The sequence below is a fragment of the Cyprinodon variegatus genome, unplaced genomic scaffold, assembly GCF_000732505.1.
Source record: "Cyprinodon variegatus isolate N-32 unplaced genomic scaffold, C_variegatus-1.0 Scaffold220, whole genome shotgun sequence".
NCBI classification, from domain to species: Eukaryota; Metazoa; Chordata; class Actinopteri; order Cyprinodontiformes; family Cyprinodontidae; genus Cyprinodon; species Cyprinodon variegatus.
In genome coordinates, this window is record NW_015150673.1 from 172,255 (window position 1) to 194,546 (window position 22,292).

Consider the following 22,292-nt stretch of genomic DNA (forward strand, 5'->3'; position numbering starts at 1 on the left):
GGTTCGGACGGTTTTCATAAATCGTCCCATCCCTATAATCCATCCATTTTCCATCACACTTATCCCTGCTAGGGTCGGGAGGGGTGCTGGTGCCTACCTCCAGCTGCCAATGGGCAAGAGGTGGGGTACACCCTGGACAGGTCCATCGCAGGGCAACACAGAAACACGCAGGACAAACAAACATTCACGCACACACTTAAACCTAAGGAGAATCTAGAGAAGTCAATTAACCTAACAGTCATGTTTTTGGTTTTTGGACTGTGGGAGGAAGCCGGAGTGCCTGCATGCACAGGGAGAACATGCAATCCCCATGCAGAAAAACCCCGGGGCGGGAATCAAACCCAGAACCTTCTTGCTGCAAGGCAGCATTGGTACCTACTGCATCAATGTGCAGCCTAAATGATAAATCAAACAAACAAATCTATAGATTAATCGCTTACTGAACTAAATGATAGTTGCAGCCCTACTTAGGTGCAAATTGCTAATAGAAGTATGAAACACCATTAGTGTACCTCCACTACGTTTTGCAGTGTGGACCAACGTAGTGGAGGTACATTTTCGCATGAGACTGGGTTGCAAACACGGTAGGGGCAGAGTCACGTTTTGGGGATTTCTTATGTCAGCAAGATCAGCAAATTTAGCTCAATTTATTTGGAAATGACCAAGATTTAAACATCTAAATCCAAATGCTGTATTGGGATAAATCTTCTTTTATATCTTCCAACAGGACCAAGTACCCAAAACATAGAGCAAGAGTTTCCCGAGCCTGCTCCCCAGAACAAACTGACCTGAATAAATGACTGACTGACAGGCTTCTAGATAATCTGCAGCTGCTGAGGAATCGTGAATAGCTTTTTTTTTAGGTGTCCTGGAGCAAAGACATGTCTAAAACCTGCAGGACAGAGGGTCCTGGTAACCAGTTCAATGAAAGCGTATGCATGTGTAGGAATGGCCCAGTCAAACTCCAGAGCTAAAATCAACACAGAATCTGTCACATGACTTCAAAGGGGATGTCTAAAGACTCCTTTTCATCATATTTGCTTGAGAAATTAGCTGTTTGGCAAAGAGTAATGAACAAAGATTTCATTCTCCAGGAAGAAAGACAACCACAAAGACTTACAGATGTAACTGCTGTGAAATGTTGTTCTACAAAGCCTTGATTGGTGGGATTACGGACCATGCTTCATTTTCCTTCCACCTCTCAAAAACGCGTCACTTTGTGGTCATATTATGACAAAACCCTAAAAAGTCCAAAGGGTAAGATATTTTTTCAAAGGCACTGCGTTAGGGTTATAGTTTCGATTTATCTTATTCCTCTGTATGGTTTAATTTGGACGTTTCCTGATTTTCTTTTGGAAGACACTCTGGCTTTGGCAGCTGAACAGGAAACAAGAAGATTTATTTACATGAATCCATCGAATTACCTTCTCATCTTTGTTCCATCATTTATTCCTCCACAGCCCCACACCATGTGTTCAGCAGGACTTTTGAATTTTCACGCGTCAACTTGTAAACATCAACAGTAAATGGGATTTATTGCCCCACATGCAATAAATCCTGGAGTGTCTGTGAAGTGAGGATGTGGTTATGGTTTAACAGGACAGCGGGGGAAATCTCCCAAGCGCTCTCTGTTAGTTACTGGAAAACAGGATGCCGGATCTGTCATGTGCCCCATGTCAGAACATGCCTACTTGGAGGGGACAGGATGCAGCGTGTGCTCCATGGTTAAAAATAAAACACCATCACTTAATGAGACATTCGTTTGTGGCCTTCTGAATCATAACGTCTATATTATGGACATTTCGACAGAAAGCTCCCTGCTGAACACCAGCCTGTTATTACTCTTGTGAGAAACCTTTCCTGGTGTTCAAACCTAATTGGTTGCCGAGTCTTTCTGCAAAAGAAAAAAAGAAAATATCACAGGAATCTAACACGGAAGTTCAAAAAGAGGAAAAGCTTTCCAAATAACTGGTTGCAATAAAACCATAGCTTGGGGTTATGTAATGTTATTGGAATATATGATTAGGTTGGCCAGCTTTGGATTTTAATAAAGACAGATGTCGCTGTACTGTTGCTTAAGCCAAAAACGTAGCATGTGCTGTTGGATGTAACCAGGCCTCTGCAGCCTGATTCTTTAAACATGGAGGGTAAGAACATTGATTCCTAAAAGCTGGGTCCTTAATCAGCTAGTATGACGGCTTGAGATCAGACAGAAAACTAAACGGCAAACATTTTTAAGTGCTTAAATATATAGAAGCACAATTTAAAATGAACAATAACCAACTACTTTGGTTGTCTATGTTGTTTGTCTCGTTATTACTCGTACGATTAGCTGAATTTGTAGAAATGTTTGTTACTCATCCAATAGCTTGGGTCATGAGTCGACTCTGGTACCATTATGTGAGTCATAACCTGAGATTTTAGGGAACCTCTAGGTAAGAATGCTTAATCATTAGCCATGTTTTCATCAAACGCTCAATTGATGTTTGAGTTAACCTTCAAACTGCTGAAAAAAGAAAATGGGAATTAGACGGATTTCAATCAATTAAAGTGAATTAACAAGGAGATGCTAAACATAATGTTGTCAGAAGTTGACAATATGCTTGGCTCTAATAAAAAGAAAGAAGAGTACGGAAACTAGCATGGACAAAAGATCAGTGATGGGTGAAGGTTTTATTGAAGGTGTTGTCAGGATCGCAGCCCAGGTAGCTGATCTAATCACTCACTTCATTCACCTGCCGTTCCCCTCATGCGCTCCAATTATCATTCATCTTATCCACCTGTTTGGTCTGCCTTAAATATGGTTAAGCCAAGCTATCAGGGCCAGATCATTATTTGTGTTATGTATTCATGTTAGTTATTCATGTTTGTTTGAGTTTTAGATTAGTTAGGTCTGTTGTTAATGTCCTGACTCTCGGCGGCCAGTGTGAAGAGAGGCTGTTTGTGTTTGTCTCCTGTATCCTGGTCGTGTCGCGACTCTTCTCCGCTAAGCCTTCAGCGTTTTGCTCAGCGTGCGGGGAAAGCCAGTTTTAACTCCAGTGATCCTGGCTTCTGGATGGAGCCAGTTAAAGTTCTGCAGTTTCTCCTGGAACCATGTCTTGTCTTGTCTTGTTGCTGGAATCTTGGAACTCTGAACCTGCCCGAACGCTCTGTGGATTTCTGGAACCCTGGATCTTTCAGTTCCTGTTTGGATCGGAACCCCTGACCAGGCTACAGACTCCTGGATCTCAGAACGATCCTGTTTTGAACCGTTTCCCTGACCTGGATCGGTCTCTTGCCTGCTCACTGGGGTTGCTGCATCGGGGACACTCTGGATGGCTGAGCGCCGCATTTCTTTGGCAGTGCATCGGCTGATCCTGCCTCACCCGAGAAGATGGACTGAACTGTTAAACCAGGTAAGTGACTCACACGGATAATTATCTTCTGTCAGATTATCGTGGTCACTTACCTGTGGTTCTCCCTCAACCAGAGTGCCAGTGATGGGCGATGCTCCGCCCTCCCCTGCAGCGGTTGCAGGTCCACTGATCCACAGCAGCCCATGTTCTATTTTGTCTCTGTTCTGTTCTGCCTAATATTCTGTCATTAAACGTTTTGAAACTTCCCACTGTCTGACTCGCCTGAATACTGGGTCCATCTGTCCCGTTTTACTGACAGTTGCAGTCGGGCAAATTGTACTTTGCAATGGTACATGCCAATTGTGTGGAGAGATAAGTGTGATTCTAAAGCTTGTTTTCAGGATGCCCGTAGGTAAAACCATTCAACAGTCATGTGAGGTAAGTGTTGAAAATGACAGAACTGTTCCAAATCGGCAACCAAATCTTGTTTTTCTCCTTTCACTGGAGAATATACACCAGACATGCTCTACCAGGATCAAAGAAGATTTCTATACAGGGATGGACCTGACCGGTTTACCTTGCAACTTAAGAGATTTTTTATCGTATTTTACCTAAAGCAGACCAGTTTTACTCTGCCATCATGTCTCACTTCCTGTCAGACTAATGACTCACCTTTTAAAATTGGACTTACATCTGACTAACATAGACTGGGGGTCTACTTTGGCTGGAAACTACATAAGCACAAGGCAGCCCCATTCATTTCTACCTAATGCCTGCAACTTTATACAATCTGTTCATCTGTCAGATCGGACATTATATCAGATCTGGTTTGTCTCGACCTCAACTCTTCCCACATATCAGAATCTACCAAGGTCTCACCCACAGACAGAGAGGAAAATAAAATCTGTCATTTTCAGCATCAAAACAAAAATGGCTACTTTATCACAATTAATAACTTATACAGAGTGATAACAAATTGTGAGTTCTGCTCATGATATAGCCATAAACCTGTGATCTTTTTTCAGCGTCTACTTCCTGAATTATGATCCCTTCAAAGTCAAAGGAAGTTTGTAGCATTCACATACAATGAGTAAGTAAAGCCCAGCAAACGTCCCCCATAGCCTCATTAGCCACACCTTGTCATTCCTCCTGGCTTCTGGTTTGTTTTGTTTGGGCCTCAGGACACAATAGTTAAAAAAAATACCTTAATATTACTGCAATTGAAGGATTTACTACCATTATTTGGCTACATTCTAACCTAGAGGTCACACAAGGGCCAACCAACAGCATGGAGCAAGCAAAGGGGCAAAGCATAATCATGTCTATTTTTCCATTTTCATTAAAAGCCAAGTTAAAATAGAGTCAAATTCATTGTTTTTGTCCACAGACTCTTGCAACTAAAGGTGATTCTGACTGTAATAAGAATAAATCACTCCTAAAAAACATCAACCTATTTGAAAGTGGAGCGGTCTGTGATTTTCTACCCTGGTCATTTTTTACTCTGGTAGACACAGAGGCAACGGAGGCTGTTCATCCCCTTCAGCAACTCCACTCCCCCAGTTCCTTTCAAACTCCCCCTCTGGAAACATGGGTCTCCACAAACCAACGTCTTATGGCATGCTGACGATTTAAAACATCAGGTTTTATACAGGGTTTATACAGGAACTATAATTTTATTCTTTTTAATGCTCTTAGAAATAATTTTAATGCCATCAACAAGTACCCATGAATCTCATATATATATAAAAAACACGCCAAAATCCTTTCTCATCTTTACCATCGACAGGCTGCAGCCATCTCCCAAATTCCTAATTTTCCAGCCACTTTAGTTGACATTTGCATTTTCGCATTCTCTAGCTTTTTCTCTGCCTCGAGATTCTTTTCCGAACATACAGCTTTATGATCAACCAGAAGCAGCTCCACGCAAACACGCAGAACCAGTTATATCTCATATATATGACAAAATACTTTTTATATTTATATAATTTATTTTTAATAAAGCATTTAAATGCCACGATAATCCCATTTAATGAAATCCAATGCCAATTAAGGCCTTAATTAAAAAAATATATAATTTAATGACTTTTGAGGATTTTTAATGACCCGCGGAAATACTGTTATACTTTTGTCAGTTGGTAGCTTTGCCTGTCAGTAGAGAATTTCCAAGTGCTTTACATGTTTATTCCGACTGGCGAAGTTAGCGAAGCTAGCAATGTGTCTAATGTTTTCTAAAGGTGATGTTTTGGATCTTAACATGGCACCTTTTTTAAATATAAGGTGGTGCTTCTGGTGCTAAAATCTGGCTGTACATGTGGGTTCAAGTCTTTGGAAGTATTAGAAATAGGCATTAAAAGTGCTTCTTTTGGAAAAGTTACAAAAAAATTGTAGCATTGGTCTCGTGCTGTTTTTCTTTTCTTTTTCTACTTCTTTGCTTAATCATAGCTGATTAGATATTAGTTTGACTAATAATCAAACTCTTGGTTCTGCAGGAGATTAGCTCTCTGATTTTAATTTCCTTTATAAGAATTGAAAATTCTTGTTCAATTATTGTTGACTTATGATAGATCCAAACTTCCTGCAATATAAGCCTTAAAGCCTCCTCCTTCCTACATGCCCTTTGTTTTAAACAAAGATGGATAAAATGAACAGGTAGACAATCCAACAATTAATCTGATTTTCATAAAAAACAAATCATTACCAGCATTATCAGAAATAATGCAGAATAATATCACCAAAAGAAGATCTAAAATGACTGTTTTTCTTCTAAATTTGCATAAATGTTACTGAGGTTTTTTAAATTTGCAGCAAACACAAACATCCACACACTGACCTCGGCTGTAGTGTGTCTCTGGCTTCACTACAGCAAAAATACTGTGTGCTTTTGTTCACAAGTCAGCATGTGTGTGTCAGGCATGTGCATGACTACTGCCATTATAATTCTGGGCAGGTGATCAGACTTGACCCCCACTAACTATGTCTGGCCCGCCAGCCAAGATCGTGTGCCAAGTGTCTGGTGCTGCCCGACTCCCCACTGGCTGGTTAATGAAGGGCTTTTGCGGGGGAGTTGGGCTGAGGGGGGGTGTGGGGTTGCTGGAGGGGAGGGGCTCACTCTGCTGCTTCATTTGCAAGCTTCCATCGGGCCCAGCTGTTGATTCACAGCTCCTCTGCCACAACAAACAGAGGCCACACAAGGGCCAGCCGGCAGCACGGAGCAGGCAGAGCGGGACACTGGCAGGCAACGCTGGGGCCCCCTGAAAGAAGGCCTCGCCGATCAATTTCTACACTGTCGCTACAGAAACAGAGCTGTCTCTAATGGGCTCAAACTGAGGAACGTCTGACTGCATTCTTCTCCCTCCCTCCCTCCCTCCCTCCTCTATCCATCTCTATCTATTACCACCTCCATTATCTCCCTGGCTCTTCCTCCTCCTGGCCCTCCCATCTCCCCGCTTTCACCTGCTCCTCTGGAACAAATCCACAGCTGTCTCGGCTGACTCTAAGCAAGTGCACAGACTGCAGAACAAGCCACTGTTTCCTCACTGCAGCCATTTGTCTGTCTCTAAAATCCCATAATGTTGATTGGAAGTTTCTCTGCAAGCCTAAAATTAATAAGGCAAAGTTTCCAAACAGTGCACAGAACAGTGAAAACTGATCTTTTTCAGTGAAAAAAGGGGAGTGGGTATTGTAAGGGCAAATGCTGCTATCCTAAAACATTGTTTTCGAGTTTGCCTGCCTTTACTCCCCCTCAGTGACTCCCAAAGTGCACTTGATTTTCAGCAAACCCCGACTACACTGCTCCAAATGACAGAAGGGTGTGTGCTCTGCCAGAACAGAGGGGTCCATTCAGCGCCGTGCTGTTCTCTGCAAATGTTAGCTCTGCCAAGACATTAGTACTGCCCTGCAAAGCATCGCCCACCAGGCCGAGGGTGACCTGTTTGTGGTCATGTAGCATTAGCATGTTGCAAACGGGCCTCAAAGATATAGAAACAGGGACGCTTTCCAGATTTTATTAGCAGCAGCCTGCATTTAAAACACCAGAAGCAGCGATGGCATTTCTTGATTCCTTCATGGCTCTAAAAGCAGAAGGTTTTGTACTCTGGGGAATAAAGTCAGCTTATCTCTGCATGGCTCAAATTGAACTTTGCAGGCAACCTGTTGATTTTACAGATGGGTATAAGCACCACTTATCAGATTAGGTCAGCTAAAGATTCTTCATCAAATCAGTTTTCCTGCATCTTACTTTATGCAAATCAGAGCAGACAAAAAAATCATGATTGAAAGATTTCCTTTTAAAATTTCTGATCATCTCAAACAAAATAATAAAAAGAGAGATTATAGATTAACCATTTGGGCTTATTCTGGTCAGCAGAGATTCTTTTTCCCCAGTAAAACTATTTAAAATATCAAGCAAAAAAAAGTACAATTCATTCCCTGACAAAAAATATTTTGACTTGGATAGTAAAAAATAAGTATCTTTATCAGATTTTAAGCATTGGATCAGAGGCTGATGCATGAAGAGTCAAAACAAAGTTGGAGTTTGTTTGATGTATTTCAAATAAATCTGTTTTTAGTAATAACCTACAAACCACCATAGAATATTAAGGAAAAATGGGTGTGATTATTGACGCATGTCTAATTTGGGTAAATAATTCCAAAACATACCAAAGTATTCCTTTTTCATATGCATCTCCAACTCCTTCTCCAGCTCCAAGGTGAGCGCCTCCAGCCGTTTCTCCGCCTGGCTCGGCCCATTCTCCCTGCTGGGGGTCACCTGGTAAGGTAACTTATACCTCTGGCCTGATGAGGCCGCCTTTGAGGTAACGCCGTAGCTGAAGGAGGACGGTGAACCGGCGTTTATCTCCGCGCTCCCTCCCGGATGAGGCTGAGGTTCGGGCACCGTCTGCAGATGCATGCGAGTCTGCATCCCGTTGGAGTCTGCGAGCTCCTGCAGTAAGGCGTCCTCAGGTAACCCGCTGCCCAGCATGGAGGACCTGGGTGAGGGCAGCTGCAGGTCCGGGTAGGTGCTCATAGACCCCCTGGAGCTGCGGGAGCTTCTGGAGCTGTGGCTGGAGATGCTGGAGCGCGGGCTGAGCACGCAGTTGGCCGCGGCCCCGGCTCTAGCGCTCCCGTCCTGGCTGCAGAAGCTGGATCGGGGACTCGCCAGGGGCGCGCCGTGCAGGATGGCCCCCTCCAGGTCATGGTTGACCACAGGCCCGTACCGAGAGTCAGAGTAGCTGGATCTCGGACTGGTGGTAAAGGAGTACTGGCTGGCCGTGCTGGACCTGGGACTGGCGTGCCTCTGGTCGTAGCCCATGCTGATGCCGCTGGTGCGGTTGCTGCTGGGTTTGCTGCAGCAATCGCAGCTGTTCAGGCTGGTCCGGGGACTGGAGTGCTTGCTCGTGTCACTGGCCGTGCTTGCATAGCTGGATCGCGGGCTGAGGATGCCGTTGCCCTCACAGTGAACCAAGCTGGACCTGGGGCTGCTGTATCGGTCGTGGGTCGGTACCACCAGGCTGGTGCGCGGGCTGCTGATGCTCGATCGCGGGCTGGCATGCTTGCTTTGCTCCTGAGAGGACAGGGAGGACGCCAGGCTGGAGCGGGGACTCGCTGCGCCGTACCTCCCGTCGTGGCTGCTGGTTATGCAGATGCTGTTGCACCTGTTGCCGGGCAGAGGCGCCGCTTTGCTGAGAGGGACTCCGTCAAAAGTGGACCCGGTGCTGTACCTGTGTCCCTGCACCTCTAAAGAGTACCTCCGGTGCCTTTCGGATGTGCCGGGGTAGCAGGGCAAAGCCACTTCGGATTTGGTGCAGCAGCCCTCCTCGGTGAACGGAGCGTCTCTCTGAGGGGCGCAGAAATCCACGGGAACCGTCCGGCTGCAGCTCACCGGACGCACAGGAGCCGCGTTATACACTTTATTCCCCGGCGTGAAATTCTCCAAAGTGTGATGCTGCTGGTGGAGCACAGAGGTACCATTCATCGGCTTGGTTTTCAGCCCAGCCACCGCCGGAGCGGAGAAGTCTAAATCTGGGTTTATAACCAAGTCCCTCCTGGCGTTATACATCCCTTCTTTATAAGCTTCATACAGCGTAAGGTCCTCCATCAGTGTGGCGGCCCGGAGTCCCAAGTCCTCCTCATAATGCTCCATGTTGCGCTCCAGATGAGAGAACCAAGTTGAGAGTGCGCTGCGCTCCGCGGAGCTCCTAATTGTGTTTCACATGGAAATCAAAACAAAAACGCCGCTGCGCAGCCGTGGCTCCTTCACGCAAAAACGCCGGCGGAGGCGCAAACCCGCACCGCAAGCCGCATGATCCTCCTGCTTTCCTCCCAACACCGAAAAACTCTTTCTCACAGTTCCAGTCGACGGCGATGCGTTTGTCAACTTCAGTTTTTGTTAAGTTGAAAGGTCTTTACAGTCAATGGCGCGCTGCGCGGAGGAATTTCCCCTTGTTGGTTTTTCCTCCGGGATTCCCTTACAGGCGCTTCAGTGGAAGCTGGACCGGTTTGAATAATCCCTTATAGCACAAATAGGCTTCTTTTATCAGTCTGCGTCTAGAAAAAGCAGGGGAATTGAATTTAAAGGCGGTTTTACGCGGGGGACTCGTTCGCCTGAAAGGAATGCGGGGAGGGAGACGGGATGCGCTGCGCCTCTCTGGAATGTGGTTAATGCTGCAGAGAAACAATGATTGCGACCAACTCAGCAAGGGGCTGCCCGGCTCTGAAGAGAATAGTTTACAGGAAAGGGGACGTCTGCATTCATCCTTTGCAAAGTGAAATACGCCATAAAGAAAACCTCACCTGGTCGGACTCTTTCTGCAGCAGAGATGCACTCTGCAGGCATTATGTTTTCTTTTTTTAGTTTCCATTTCTTTCAGATAAACTCATAATCTGAAAATTTTTCTGAAAATGCTATATCAGGAGTCTGTTACAAGATAATACAGTTAAACCAAAGTTAGTAGGTCATTTAAGGCCANAACTCATAATCTGAAAATTTTTCTGAAAATGCTATATCAGGAGTCTGTTACAAGATAATACAGTTAAACCAAAGTTAGTAGGTCATTTAAGGCCAATTTGTAAAACAGTAATCTGGAGGAAACCTCCAAAATCTAAACCCAACTGTATTTTCTTCACATAAAACTTTTTTTTTTCTAATTTGGCATAAAAATAAAACTCTCCAATGAATGACCACAGTTAGCAGAATGTAATTTTTTCTAATGATACTTTAAAAGTGTATTAGAGATTGACCGATTCAGGTTTTTTTCAAGCCTAATGCCGATTATTTTTCGGTCTAACTGATCCCCGATATGTGCAGCCATTTTGGATTTCTCTTCTTCTATTTAAACAAATACTACACAAGTCCATCATCTCTTTCTCTTTATTTCTTTCAGATGAACTCATAATCTGAAAAATTATCTAAAAATGCTATATCAAGCGTCTGTTACAAGATTATAACTAGTGGTGCACCGATATCGATACCAGTATCGGCCGGGGCCCCGATCCAGCACTAAAATTGTGGTATCGGAATCGGCAAGTACCAACAAATAGGGCACCGATACCACTTTGAAATCCACAAGTTTTGCAACTATTGTCAGCCATTCCAGGTAGGCAATTAAAAGTTCTACTGGATTATTTTACATTCAAGTAGTATGAAGTTATTCATATATACACACACACACATCAATTTAAAACAGATGGAATTGGTATCGGGTATAGGTGCCAAAAAATGGCATTGGTGCAACACTATTTATAACGCTTTATTAGGCTGCACACTTACAAATGCATCATAAATATGCATATCATCAGGTTGATTTCAGTAAATAACTTCAAAAAATGAAACTTAAATGTATTTTATCCCCTTTGTATGCTCTAAGTATTATAGTTCTGATGAATATGGCACTGTGTCTGCACTAACATTGCAACATGAAGGCATTTAAGATCTGCTGAGGTGTTTAAGATGTCCTTTCCTTTAACAACAGACCTAATTTCATGCATTGTTAGGTCAGGTGTCTTGTTCCCTTATAAAGTTTGGGACGGGGTATTTTGCTACTTGGTGATACACGAGTTTTTAAAGGTGGTATTGATTCTTCTGGCAATGCTGACAGGTAAATAAAGTCTTAAGACCTCTTTGATAGACCTGACTGGATGAAGATGACATGACTTATTAAATCTTTTACGATTACTTCACTCTCCTCCAATTTCTGAATCTGTAATTTCAAATTAAAATGAACACTTAATCTTTTTATTTGGACAATTAAGCAATACCCTTGTACTTTTTCCCCCCCTGTTGTTTAGAAGCGACTTAACACAATAAATGCCAAAGTATCTCAGTCTCAGGTGTTCTTTAACTCAGATTCCAATTTGCTGTCAAAGCCTCATGAAACCAGTTAAATAGACTTTGCTTCAGAATCTTCTGGTGAGTGCAACTCTTTAAGCATGTTTTTTCCTTCCACTCAACTTTCCTACTAACATGCGTGTAAGCAGCACTCTGTTGTCTCTAAATTTCTACTGAACAACTGTCAAGTCAGCACCGCTCCCATGACTGACTGGACCCTAAAATCACAATTATCCTTTTAGGCACTACTAGAACATTACCATGGAAATTAAATTAGACACATTGCAAATTTAATTACGGTATTTGAGCATACATTAAAAGATTTAAACTGAAATACTTCAAACTGTTAAATTTGGTTTATTTATATAGGACTACAGTACAACATATAAGGCAACTTTATAAAGAGGCTCTATTCATCCGCAGATGTATAAAATCCAAGGTCTTAATTAAGATAAAAACACTTCATTACAATTCGTCATAGAGACTGAGTCATATCAAATTATATACAATGAAATTTAACAACAGATTCTTATACAGTACAACCAAAGTTAGTAGGTCATTTAAGGCCAATTTATAAAACAGTAATCTGTTTAAAGAACACAGCTGAGGAGGAAAACTCCAAAATCTAAACCCAACTGTATTTTTTTTCACATAAAAACATTTTATTTCCTGAGTTGGCATAAAAAAATAAAACTCTTCAATGAATGAACACAGTTAGCAGAATGTATTTTTTTTTTCTAATGATACTTTAAAAGTGTATTAGAGATTGACCGATGCAGGTTTTTTTTTCAAGCCTGATGGCGATTATTTTTCGGTCTAACTGATCCCTGATACGTGCAGCCATTTTGGATTTCTCTTCTTCTATTTACACAACAAAAAAGGCACCACCAAAACAAATGCCACAGGAGTCTGACTATAAAGGAAAAGAAATCTTTATTAACAAATTTTACTTGTATAAAAAAAAAAACACTAACAAAGGTTGGACCAAAAATATCTGCACCTCACATGATCTCAAGGCTTTGCAAGCTGAATGCACTGGTAAATCGAACAATGCAAATCAACCGATACCGAAACATGACAAAAAAATGCTAATATTGCCCGGACGTCATATTGTATAGGACGGCTGATCTGTTTTTCTTTCTTGGCTGACTTATTAGTGCATTAGGCAGCAATGCCTTGAAAACGCATGAAGCGCATGCATTCTCCTCCCTCCATTTTCGATTTATTGTTAATGTTTTCTTTGATTTATAAACAAAAACAAAAAAAATATTTGTATTATATTGACAACTGTTTAATATTGATTACTATATAGTCATTTAAACAGAGGATGCGATAGCAATATCAGTTTCAACAATTGCCAGAAAATATTGTAAACATCGGGGATCGGTTAGGCTGATGTCAAAATAATCTGTGTTGGTATTGGTCTATCTCTAATAATAATAAATCAGTAAAAAAAAACATAAAATTGTGAGTTCTTATCCCTTCTAGGAGGATTAAAACAGAGAGATAGTCTTGGATGAGTTTTATTAGTAACTAAGACAGGTTGGTCCCATTATATTGTAAAGCAGATGCTTTGTTAATTTCTGCTTTTGTGCAAAAAAGAACATTTTAGATCGAATAGATTTGAAAACGTCTAGCATCTATTGCAGTATTTTTTGAAGGATCAGGAGCACTGATCACATAGCTGATTGTGTGAAAAGTTCTGTATAAATACATTTGGATTGATGGATGAAGCCAGGCTTTTCACCAGCTGCCAGCAACAGGAAGAAAAGACAGGACCACAGCAATAAAAGCAGAAACAAACAGGATGTTGAGCATAAATCTCCAGAAGAAGGGACTCTGACATCTCCTCCCGTGGCCTCTGCTCTTGAACCACTGAACCACCTCCTGCAGGTTGTGCTCCTGCGGCTCATATCCCAGCTCCTTTCTGGCTTTGGCCATGCTGAAATAATGTGTGACGCCTGTTTTATAAACCTCTGTGCGAGTCAGCAGGGGCTGGAAGTTGTAGAGCGGACCAATTATGTGGTGGATCATTTCAGTGAGGAAGGCAAACAGGTAGATGAGTGAGATGGGGAGGCGCAGTTTGGGGAAAGGATAGCCCAAGCCTTCAACCAGAGGTCTGAAGAATTCAAAGTTATTGACAGGCTTCCCATCAGAAATGAAGTATGCCTGGCCGGCAGAGCGGTGCTGCTTCTCTGCAGTCAGAGCCTCTGCAGCAAGCATGTGAGCGGACACCAGGTTATCCACATGGACAAACTCCACCAAGCTGCTGGGACTGCCATAAACAAAGCTAAAGATCCTCTTCTCTATGTAGCTAACTATTCTAGGGAGGTGCCTCTGCTCACCGGGTCCATAGATACCTGCTGGACGCAGAGCGCAGGTCCTCAGCACCTCAGAGCTACCAGTCAGGGCTGTTCCGTTTGCCTTTAGCACTGCCATCTCAGCCAAGGACTTGGTTCTGGAGTAATGGTCGGGATGAAGATGGAGCGGCAGATAAGGAAGGCTTTCGTCGCCGTTCTCTATCACTTGGCCTCCGAACACCACGTTGAAAGTGCTGGTGTAAACCAGTCTCGGTACTCCGTTTTCCACACAGGCTCTCAGGATGTTCTTGGTGCCCTGAACATTGACCGCCTCGATCAGGTGTCTGTTCAGCTGCTCCCTACCAGACATGCCATAAGAGGCGATGTGAAACACGCAGTCAACACCCAACGCAGCTTTCTCAACTTGTGCGTAGTCACGTATATCTCCTTGCATGAAGACCATGCCTTCAGGAAGTTCTTGGCTTGGACGAACAGCGTCGAACAAAACGGTTCGGGCTCCTCTTTTATGCAGAGCAGATGCAAGGCTGAAAATAAACAATTTAAAATAAATAAATCTCACTGAAACTCACGGATAATCTAATCTAAATAAACACAGCAATAAAGAATATAATAAATCACCATTCTAAGAATCCAAAAGAAGAGAAAAAAAAAAAACACCCAGATAATTAACACGACAGCACCACCTTGTGATCATTAAGCAGAACTGCATCAGGTAAGTAGCCCAAACTGAAACATTTTGATAAATAATGCGTTTTTACCGAAATCCAAAGTAGCCACAACCTCCCGTTAATAAGAACACCTTCTTGTCCATTTGTGTGCTTTCCATCGCAAGAGAGAATCTGTGCATTGAGGAGTAGATTAAAGACAAAGATAAAAATAATTACAAAAAGAAACATTAAAATTATGAAACGATAAATTTATTGGACTGAATAAAAATGTATTGTCTTTTCTGAATCCTCTAAATTTAAAACTTGGGTCGTTTTCATGGATTTTGCAGCATATTACAAAAGATTTAAAAAAGTTGTCCTATTTTTTTCATTTTTGCCCTGTCTCAATCATTGACACATAACCGAATTAAACAGCTCCTTTAAAAAAACAGACCATTATCAAAGTAAAATTTTAGACAAGATATAATCTTTATATATTCATTTAGAGTTTGAAGTCATAACACAGCACCAAGCTATCGGTGTTTACAGCATTAACGACCATTTTTCAACACTTGGTGAGTAATTTCTAGTGTTTAAGTCTATTTAGATTTATCAGCAGCTTTTGGTTTAATTATTTGGTATTGAGTTAAGAACATGTAGGTATTCACTTAAAGCCCTTATTTCTGTTTTTTATTTGGCAGACCAGAGTTTGCCTGCTCAGTTATTTTATATCTGCACATTTGGGGTCCTCTGGTTCACTTCCATCCATTTTGATTGATTGAATGATTGACTTTATTGCTATTCAAGAGAAATTCAGGTGAAATGTACTCATTACATCAGCTCAAATTGTCAAAAGAGAAGAATGTGCCAAAGGAAGAAAAAGGTGCATGGGTTATATACAGTATATACACTGACTCCACATATGACAGCTTATTTTATTTTATTTATAGGATTATTATACAGGGTTATTGCACAGGGTGTATACATGGGTATTTATATAGATGGATATTTATATTCATATATCTATTTTGTAGCTTTTGTCTTATTTTATCCATGACTAAAGTGAGAAATCCATAATATTTCAAATTTACTAGAAGAGTGTAACACCCGGAGGTGTCAAGTATCAACATACAAATACTTTGTTACGTTACTTAAGTAGAAATTTTGTCTAATTTACTGGAGTGATTATTTTTTAGAACCGTTTTTACTCCTACTTCTTACTTTTTTTTGCAATTATCTCTACTTTCTTCTCCTTACATTTTAAAAATAGACTTGTTAGTTTTGATTAATTTAAGATTATTTTAATTATGGCCTGTTGATATTTAAAAATGTATAAAAAGCATCAAAATAACTAGTTCCATTCAGACAATTAATTTCTTTGTGGTTGGACTTGGTGCTGCCCCAACTTGTTGTTCACGTACCAGAATTAATATTTTTCCATGATGATCCAAAGTTAAATTTTACACTGTTGCCATTAGTTATTAAACTAAGAAAATTACGTCTAGGAAGTTATCATTCAGGATTGTAAAATGTTCCTTTAATAGGATAGTGCAGTAAAGCTTCTGTCCTTAACATTTTTCCTGCATTACTTTTATACTTCAAGCAGTTTTAAAAACTGTACTTTTACACTTTTAATTGAAAAAAGCTTGAGTTGGTCCTCCAGCTTCTACAAAAGTGTTTTTATACAGCAGTATTCCCACTTTTACTTTAGTAATAAACTTGAGTATTTTTTCGCCCTAGATATCTTTTATACCTCAGTGTTACTTCATCCCTTGTTGTTTTGGCCTCTATTTATTCTATTGTTTGGTTGTCTTATTTGTGAAGCACTTCTGTAAACTTTTCTCATTGATTGTAGTATAAAAATAAATCTGATAAGAATGTCATGTTTAGCTTTGCTTCTGTTAACTTTGATTCTACGTTGTGTTTTGGTTGTGTTCATATCAGATAGTTTGATGTTGATCTAGAAAATACTTTTTTTCTTTTTTACACACGTTTAGGAAAACCTTTGCACATTTGCGTGAGATTTAGGTTTCCTCGGATTGTGACGTCATAATCGGAAAAAGTAAAATAACATAGAAAATCAGGGGCTATTCATACTGCAAGAAAATGTTTTTCAGCAGATCATAATGATAAAGATTTATAATAATAAAAGTCGTGACCAGCACCCTACTATAAGTCAACTATATGGTTGTAACAGGAGTTTCTGACCGCTCACTTGTTAATCGGTGGCTCCCACCTCCTCACTAACGTGTACAGAACGAGGAAAAACGTCCACTTTACTTGTACTCGCTGAACACAGCAGTCCGACAGCTACTTCCGTGTACTTCTGTCCGGTGTGTTACGTATTCACGTTCTGTTATTGCACTGACGTAGGAGGAGTGACGCTTCCATTGGCCAGTAAAAAGGTTACGTCAGCTCGTTCGCCATATTGGGAGTGGCTAGCTTAATTTCATAATCAAGACTGCCATACTTAGAATCTATTTTTCCAAGTTAAGGAAGCACCAAAATGTGTGTTTAACGAGTTGCTAATAACTAGTAATTAGGGCTTCGTAATTATTTACCTATTAATTATATGTGACGGATACAGAACAATATATATATATTTTCTTCCACCAGTAGCGCCATCTAGTGGTGTGACTCAAGCTGTTACTAACCGCTTGTAACGTACACGGCGGCAGCTCCAAAGATCCGAGTCTTATCAGCTGCAAACAGCGAAAACACTCCCTAAGCTGACTGTTGTTATGTCATCTTCTGCAGGTAAGAGGTCATTTTAAAACTCCGGACAAAGTCTTTCCAAAATCGACGAGGCACTGGAGTTTTACTTCGGTTACATAATGATTACAGTTCTAGTTTTACACTTCAAGTCCAGCTGTAACCGGATGTTCGCAGCACATGGAGCTATTATGCTTTATTAAACTTTTTATTTATTTATTTATTTATTTTTTAATGAAATATCCACTCGGAATAATTGTTTTCAGGGCGTAGCCAAAAATAACAATAACATTTAATTGAATTTTCTTTAAATGTTATATCTCGACACATTTAAGGGAAAGATGCAGTGTTTTCAAGATGATTCTGCTACAAAGTGGCATGCACATGTATTCAACCTAAAAGGACATTCATTTCAGTTCAGTTTATTTATATAGCGTAAAGTCACAACACATTTTATCTCAAGGCCATGGGCGGTTCTAGAAAGGGGCCGATCATGTTATGACCCTTGTTGTGGCCCCTGTACTGAAGACATAATACACAGAGAAGTTCTAATGATGATATGCGCTGGAACAGAAATGGTTACTGATAGGTCCTTTGGATCTGTTTCATTCAAAGTTTTCTATATAAGGAAAACCAGTTGATTGCATCGACACATTGACACGAAGGGAATCCCTCTCACTAAGCATGCTTGTAGCGACAGTGGAGAGGAAAACCTCCCTTTTAACAGGAAGAAACTTGGCTCTGTGTGAGTGGCCATCTCCCGAGGCCGATTGGGATTCAAGGAGACAGAAGCAGAAATACAGAAAGAAGCAGAGATACAAAAGGCAGCTGTAAACCAGCTCCACAGGCGGCCCCGTCCAGGAAACACACAGCCAGGCAGACGAGCTCCGAGCCAGCTCCCATGTCAGAGGATGAAGAGAGCACATCCAGTTAGTCACAGTCAGAGAAACAGGACTACACTGAAAAACATGCCAGGCTCCAACATCTATGAACAAAGGTGTTGATGGCATTCATCTCAAATTAGAAAAAAGATCAATTTGTGGAGGCCTTTATGTTTAATATCATCATGAACACCAGGACTAAGGGCAGATCAGGACCGGTCCGGTAGTAGTTATTTTTAAGGCACTTTAATGCTTTTTTATGTTAAAGTGACCATCACACAGCCTGTCAGAATGTTGTTCTTATAAATGCATAAATACCCTGATTTTTCCAGGTGGGATGAACTTGGACGAGTACTTCCAAAGGATAGGCTTCCAAGGCCCTCATGATAAAGCGGATCTTGAAACCTTGACATCGATCCACCAGCTGCACATCATGTCGATTCCTTTTGAAAACCTCAGCATTCACTGTGGCGAGTGGATCACCATGGACCTGGAGGTTATTTTCAATAAGCTGGTGAGGAGCAGCCGTGGAGGCTGGTGCCTTGAGAACAACTCCCTGTTTGGATGGGTGCTGAGAGAAATGGGCTTCGATGCGACAACGCTGAGCTCCAGAGCTTTCAACAGTATCATCAATGACTTTGGTGCTCTAGATTCTCACCTCATTCACAAAGTTATCATTGACGGGAAGGCTTATATAGCTGATGTTAGCTTTGGAGTGTCTTCCCAGATACGGGAGCCATTGGAGCTCATTTCTGGAAAGGACCAACCACAGGCAGCAGGGGTGTTTCGTCTTATCAATAAGGGGGACATCTGGATCCTGGAGAAGACAGGAAGGAAACCAGAGGTTCTGAATCCAGAATTTCACAAATCCAGCCTGGTAAACAGGAAGGAGACGAAGCAGATCTACTGTTTCACCCTGGATCCTCGACAGGGCGATCATTTCACCGATAAAAGCCAGAGACTCCAGAGAGACCCCGCCTCCCTCTTCACCAACAAGTCCATCTGCTCCCTGCAAACGCCTTCAGGATTCAAAGCTCTGATTGGCTGGACTTACAGCGAGGTCACCTACAAGCCAGAGGAAGGGTTGGATGTCTTAGACATGAGGAACGTAGCAGATGATGAGATTGATAAAGTTCTATGGGAACATTTTAATGTGAAGCTTCAGAACAAACTAAAGCCTGTATGCAACAAAACATTTTACACTCTTTGATAAAAAAAAAAAAACACTCCGGAGAAGTAGGGAAACCTTTAACTCAACATTTCCACCAAGTTATATGTTATACAATAGATACAAACTCTAACTCTACTTAGAAGCAATGTAAAATGACTTAAGTATTAAATATGTTTAAAACAAGGTTCACTGTTTGAAATATACTCATATATTTTGCGTTATTTAAATTTCTTGTTTCAAATTTTAAGTGGAAATGCATGTGATGGATGCACAATTTAACAGATTTTATTCTTCTCCTGTAATGAAGAGGACTTCCTTGTTTAGTAGGCATTTCTTTAATATTGTACCCATATAGTATTACCACGTCGGGACGTTCACTTTTTATTTTTATTATCGTGAAGACTACTAAAACCATGCTAACCTCTAATCATTTGGACCAACAACAGTCTTATGTGTTTGCACTTATAGCTTTGTATTTCAAGTATTTTCCTAAAGTTTGGAAGCAAAATGTAAACAGTTTTTCTAGATAAAACTAGAATTAAAAAGGCAGTGATGTAAATGTTCCAATTATGTGTATAACTCCTCTTTAAATCTCTTTCTAGCAATGTTTTATTTCACGTTTTGATTTGTTTTGAAATCATAATCACTTTGTAAAACTTTTCTTTTGTCCTAAATTCCTTGAGTGGATTAATACAGTGTATAAGACTCATCTTAAACACACCATAGAGTCAGGAGTTAGCTGCTGTGTAAACCATACTTATACAAAGGTCATTAAATCAAATTTCTTAGCTGTTAGTAGTGGCTGTAAAGCAGCACTTTTTTCTCTCGACCAGAATTTTTTCCTTGCACCAAACTTTCTAAAAAAAAAATAGCAATGAATAAATCATTTTGCAAAGCCAGCTTCTTTAGAAATGACCTTTTGTATCTTACCCTGCTTTTGTAAGAAGGTAGATAAGAAAAACTGAATTGTATAGCACCTTTCACAGATAGCAGAATCACAAAGATTTTAAAGATTGTCAGTGACTCTGCTGTGTCCCTTTTTATTGCTTTCGTCATACAGATTTTTCTTCCAATAATCAGTAGGAAATGAACAGATTAAATAAATATCTGAATGAAATGACTGTATGTCATATGAGTTTCACGTTTTTATAGATTTAGCTTCTCAATGCACCCCTGGACTATGATCCAATTGGAATGTGGAATGTTTTGTAAAGTCTAAAGTCTGGAGCTTTAGTAAACCTGCAGGTCAAGGTGTGCTGCCGTTCTTGCAACCGTTCTTGTGCGCTAACTGTTTACTCTGTCAGACACTCTCACATGACTTGGCAAACAACCAGCTTATCCAAACGTTGTCAGATATTAAATCTTTACGAATCTGAAGTTTTTCTGTAGTTTTGATTGTTTGACTGAGGTAAGATTGAATAGCTTCTTCTTTTTCTTTCTTTTATTATTGCTTGTATTTATTTTGGAGGATTTCATATTTTTCTTTTGCTATTGAGCAGGCTTTAGGCACATTTTTAAAAGGCAAGTAAAAACGGACCTAATGGATAAATGTAATTTCCTACGTTTTCCAGGTGAAATGAATCTGGACGAGTACTTCCAAAGGATAGGCTACCACGGCCCTCGTGATAAAGCGGATCTTGAAACCTTGACATCGATCCACCAGCTGCACATCATGTCGATTCCTTTTGAAAACCTCAGCATTCACTGTGGCGAGTGGAACACCATTGACCTGGAGGTTATTTTTAATAAGCTGGTGAGGAGCAGCCGTGGAGGCTGGTGCCTTGAGAACAACTCCCTGTTTGGATGGGTGCTGAGAGAAATGGGCTTCAACGTCACTACGCTGGGTGCTAGAGTTTTTAACAGCACCACCAACGACTTTTCACCTAGGGAGGGTCATCTTGTCAACATGGTTCAAATTGACGGGAAGGCTTATATAGCTGATGTAAGCTTTGGAGTGTCTTCCCAGATATGGGAACCGCTGGAGATCATCTCTGGAAAGGACCAACCGCAGGCAGCAGGGGTGTTTCGCCTTATCAACAAGGGGGACAACTGGAACCTGGAGAAGACAGGAAGGAAACCAGAGGTTCTGAATCCAAAATTTTCATCTTCCGGCCTGGTGAACAGGATGCAAACATATCAGATATACTGCTTCACCCTGGAGCCCAGAGAAGCACACAATTTCACAGAAACAAACCAAGCTCTTCAAACCGATCCAACCTCTTTGTTCATCAATAAGTCCATCTGCTCCCTGCAAACGCCTTCAGGATTCAAAGCTCTGATTGGCTGGACCTACAGCGAGATCACCTACAAACCAGAAGAAGGGGTGGATGTCTTTGATATAAGAGACATTACTGAGGATGAGCTCGATCAAGTCCTGAAGGAACAGTTTAATTTAAGGCTGCAGAAGAAGATGAAGCCTGCAAACAAAAAAGCATGCTACACACTTTAGAAAATAACTAGAATACTTTTTAATGACTTGTTTGATAATATACAAGCTGCATTTAATCAGATGTTCATCCTTTGTTTTTATTCAAAATATCAATCATCAAAATGTCAATTCAAAGTCTTGTTTTTTTTTTATCAATAAAGAAAATTAAATCCAAACAAGTTAATTATTTCCTCCTTTGATGAATTTGTCCACGTGACATATGTCTTTACGCTTCTCAAAGATATATAGTTTGAATTATTAAGGAAAAAATATTTAGTTCGTGTTATTGTTTACAGAGAAAATGTAAGTGCAAATATATTTACTTATAAAAAAAATAATAAAAAGCAATTAATTTACCATGATATTTGTCAAATATAAACGGTAGATGGTGAATATATATATATATACAAAGAAAACTAAAATGTTTTACCAAGTTCAAATATTACCAGTACCAAAATAAGCAAAATTCGT

The 22,292-nt window shown here is 40.8% G+C and overlaps 3 protein-coding genes across 7 annotated transcripts in view; 1 reads left to right on the top strand and 2 right to left on the bottom strand.

The window, feature by feature from the left end:
• wtip (Wilms tumor 1 interacting protein) overlaps positions 1–10,269 on the bottom strand; it is a 49,858-nt gene extending 39,589 nt beyond the window's left edge. The window contains exon 1 of the mRNA XM_015380728.1: positions 7,995–10,269. Within this exon, the coding sequence (XP_015236214.1) occupies positions 7,995–9,477 (1,483 nt within the window). The 5' untranslated portion in view covers positions 9,478–10,269. The remainder of the gene's footprint in view (positions 1–7,994) is intronic.
• A 1,777-nt stretch (positions 10,270–12,046) lies between these two features.
• On the bottom strand, positions 12,047–16,969 carry sdr42e1 (short chain dehydrogenase/reductase family 42E, member 1). 4 transcript variants are annotated; one of them, XM_015380705.1, is made up of 3 exons: positions 16,845–16,969; positions 14,741–14,821; positions 12,047–14,506 (listed from the first exon to the last, which is right to left on the bottom strand). In XM_015380705.1, the coding sequence occupies exons 2-3, from the start codon at positions 14,806–14,808 to the stop codon at positions 13,405–13,407; spliced, it is 1,170 nt and encodes a 389-aa protein (XP_015236191.1). In that variant the 5' UTR covers positions 14,809–14,821; positions 16,845–16,969; the 3' UTR covers positions 12,047–13,404. The 4 variants fall into 4 exon arrangements, with proteins under 4 accessions (XP_015236191.1, XP_015236193.1, XP_015236192.1 ...); XM_015380707.1 differs by having other exon boundaries at positions 16,910–16,948; XM_015380706.1 differs by having other exon boundaries at positions 16,838–16,902.
• A 295-nt stretch (positions 16,970–17,264) lies between these two features.
• Positions 17,265–21,927, top strand: LOC107088494 (arylamine N-acetyltransferase, pineal gland isozyme NAT-10-like). 2 transcript variants are annotated; one of them, XM_015380702.1, is made up of 2 exons: positions 17,265–17,386; positions 20,965–21,927. In XM_015380702.1, the coding sequence occupies exons 1-2, from the start codon at positions 17,371–17,373 to the stop codon at positions 21,840–21,842; spliced, it is 894 nt and encodes a 297-aa protein (XP_015236188.1). In that variant the 5' UTR covers positions 17,265–17,370; the 3' UTR covers positions 21,843–21,927. The 2 variants fall into 2 exon arrangements, with proteins under 2 accessions (XP_015236188.1, XP_015236189.1); XM_015380703.1 differs by lacking the exon at positions 20,965–21,927 and adding an exon at positions 18,555–20,728 and having other exon boundaries at positions 17,296–17,386.
• Positions 21,928–22,292: the final 365 nt, after the last annotated feature.